The sequence below is a fragment of the Canis lupus genome, chromosome 18, assembly GCF_048164855.1.
Source record: "Canis lupus baileyi chromosome 18, mCanLup2.hap1, whole genome shotgun sequence".
Taxonomy (NCBI): Eukaryota; Metazoa; Chordata; class Mammalia; order Carnivora; family Canidae; genus Canis; species Canis lupus.
In genome coordinates, this window is record NC_132855.1 from 59,894,000 (window position 1) to 59,896,465 (window position 2,466).

The window sequence follows — 2,466 nt, forward strand, 5'->3', positions numbered from 1 at the left end:
AAAAGTATAGATTCTGACGTTGACAATAATTAAATTTACAATGAGAAATTAAAAAATATCTTAATAAAGTCACAGAAATATATCTTTCTTACAAATTTAAGGATTTCTATGAAATGTTTTGGAGACAAATGTATGGATCAAGATTTTATATATGAGGCAAAAATCAACTGTTTTTTCAAATTATGTGCTAAAATTTTTTAGAGCTGGAATGTTTTCTGAATAGATCACAATGGAACTAAAATAACAAATTATTAAGAGATTATTTTTCTCTAGTAACATGTGTCTCTCTTTAGGGAAATCTAACTTAATGTCCCATGGAAAATTTTAACCAGACATCTGGTTTCTTCTTATTGGGGCTGTTTCCACCATCAAGAATTGGCCTGTGCTTTTTCATTCTCATTGTTCTTATTTTCCTAATGGCTGTGTTTGGCAACCTGTCCATGATCATCCTCATCTTTGTGGACACTCATCTCCACACACCCATGTATTTTCTACTTAGTCAGCTCTCCCTCATGGACCTGAGCTACATCTCCAATATTGTCCCCAAGATGGCTTCTAATTATCTCTCTGGAAACAAGTCTATTTCTTTCATTAAGTGTGGAGTTCAGAGCTTCTTCTTCATTGCTTTAGCTGGTGCAGAAGGACTAATATTGGCCTCGATGGCTTATGATCGTTATGTGGCTATTTGCTTTCCTCTTCACTATCCCATTCGTATAAGCAAAAAAGTGTGCGTGCTGATGATAACGGGATCTTGGATAGTGGGCTCAGTCAACTCCTGTGCCCACACTGTATATGCCTTCAATATACCTTACTGTCAATCCAGGACTATCAATCACTTCTTCTGTGAAGTCCCAGCCATGTTGACGCTGGCCTGCATGGATACCTGGGTCTATGAGTACACGGTGTTTGTGAGCACCACACTCTTGATTGTAATTCCTTTCATTGGCATTGCATGTTCCTATGGACGTGTTCTCCTTGCCATCTTCCACATGCAGTCCACAGAAAGGAAGAAGAAGGCCTATTCCACCTGCAGCACCCACCTCACTGTGGTGACTTTCTACTATGCACCCTTTGCTTACACTTATTTACGCCCAAGATCCCTCCGAACTCCAACAGAGGACAAGGCCTTGGCTGTATTCTACACCATCTTGACCCCAATGCTTAACCCAATTGTTTACAGCCTGAGAAATAAGGAAGTGATGGGTGCTCTGAGAAGAGTGATTCTGAAGTTCTGCTCTATAGAAATGTAGCAAAGTTCTCACTAGTTCTGATGCTTAGAAGTATATTAATTTCATTTTGCAGACTCCTTAAGAACAATATCATAGCACGATTAAAGATAGGAATTACATTAATCTAGAAAATAAAAATAATAAAGATTTGAAAAAGCAATTATATATTCCCAGTCACTCATTTTGTGGCATTTTTTCTTTTAATTTCTTCATTTTTTACAAATTGTTATTTCTTTTTTGTTACAAATTATTAACCATAACCTGAAGTGTAAAGGCCACAGATATTCTCAATAATGCAAGTACTTAAGCAATAAAGTAAATAACAAACAATAGCCAAAATATGGAAAGAGCCCAGATGTTCATCAACGATAAAGAAGTGATATATATATATATATATTCCATTGTATATATATATATAATATATATAAAATACATATTAATATATATATTAATATTGGCCTCAATGGTCTATGGTCGTTATGTGGCTATTTGACTTCCTCTTCACTATCCCATTCATATAGGCAAAAACGTGTTCATGCTGATGATAACAGGATCTTGGGTAATGGGCTTAGTCAACTCCAATATATATATATATATATATATACTTAACCATCAAAAAGAATGAAATTTTGTCATTTGTAATGAGATGGAGGGAGCTAGAGGGTATTATGCTAAGTAAAATAAATTAGGGAAATACAAATACCATATGATTTAGCTCATATGTGGCATTTAAGAAACAAAACAAATGCATTCACCTTTTGATGTACACTGAGGCCTCTTCCACAGTTTGGCTATAGTGGACATTGCTGCTATAAATGGATAAAGAAGATGTGGTATATGTATTCAATGGAATATTACTCAGCCATTAGAAACAACAAATACCCACCATTTGCTTCAACGTGGATGGAACTGGGGGGTATTATGCTGAGTGAAATAAGTCAATCAGAGAAGGACAAACATTATATGGTCTCATTCATTTAGGGAATATAAAAAAAATAGTGAAAGGGAATAAAGGAGAAAGGAGAAAAAATGAGTGGGAAATATCAGAGAGGGAGACAGAACATGAGAGACTCCTAACTCTAGGAAATGAACAGGGATGGTGGAAAGGGAGATTGATGGGGTGTGGGGGTGACTGGGTGATGGGCACTGAGGGGGGCATTTAATGGGATGAGCACTAGGTGTTATTCTATATGTTGGCAAATTGAACTTCAATAAAAAATAAAAATAAAAATAAAGA

The 2,466-nt window shown here is 35.7% G+C and overlaps 1 protein-coding gene across 1 annotated transcript; it reads left to right on the forward strand.

Annotated features, from left to right (window-relative positions):
* The first annotated feature begins 314 nt into the window (after positions 1-314).
* Positions 315-1,250, forward strand: LOC140609597 (olfactory receptor 2L3-like). The gene has a single exon (XM_072784798.1). The coding sequence runs from the start codon at positions 315-317 to the stop codon at positions 1,248-1,250; it is 936 nt and encodes a 311-aa protein (XP_072640899.1).
* Positions 1,251-2,466: the final 1,216 nt, after the last annotated feature.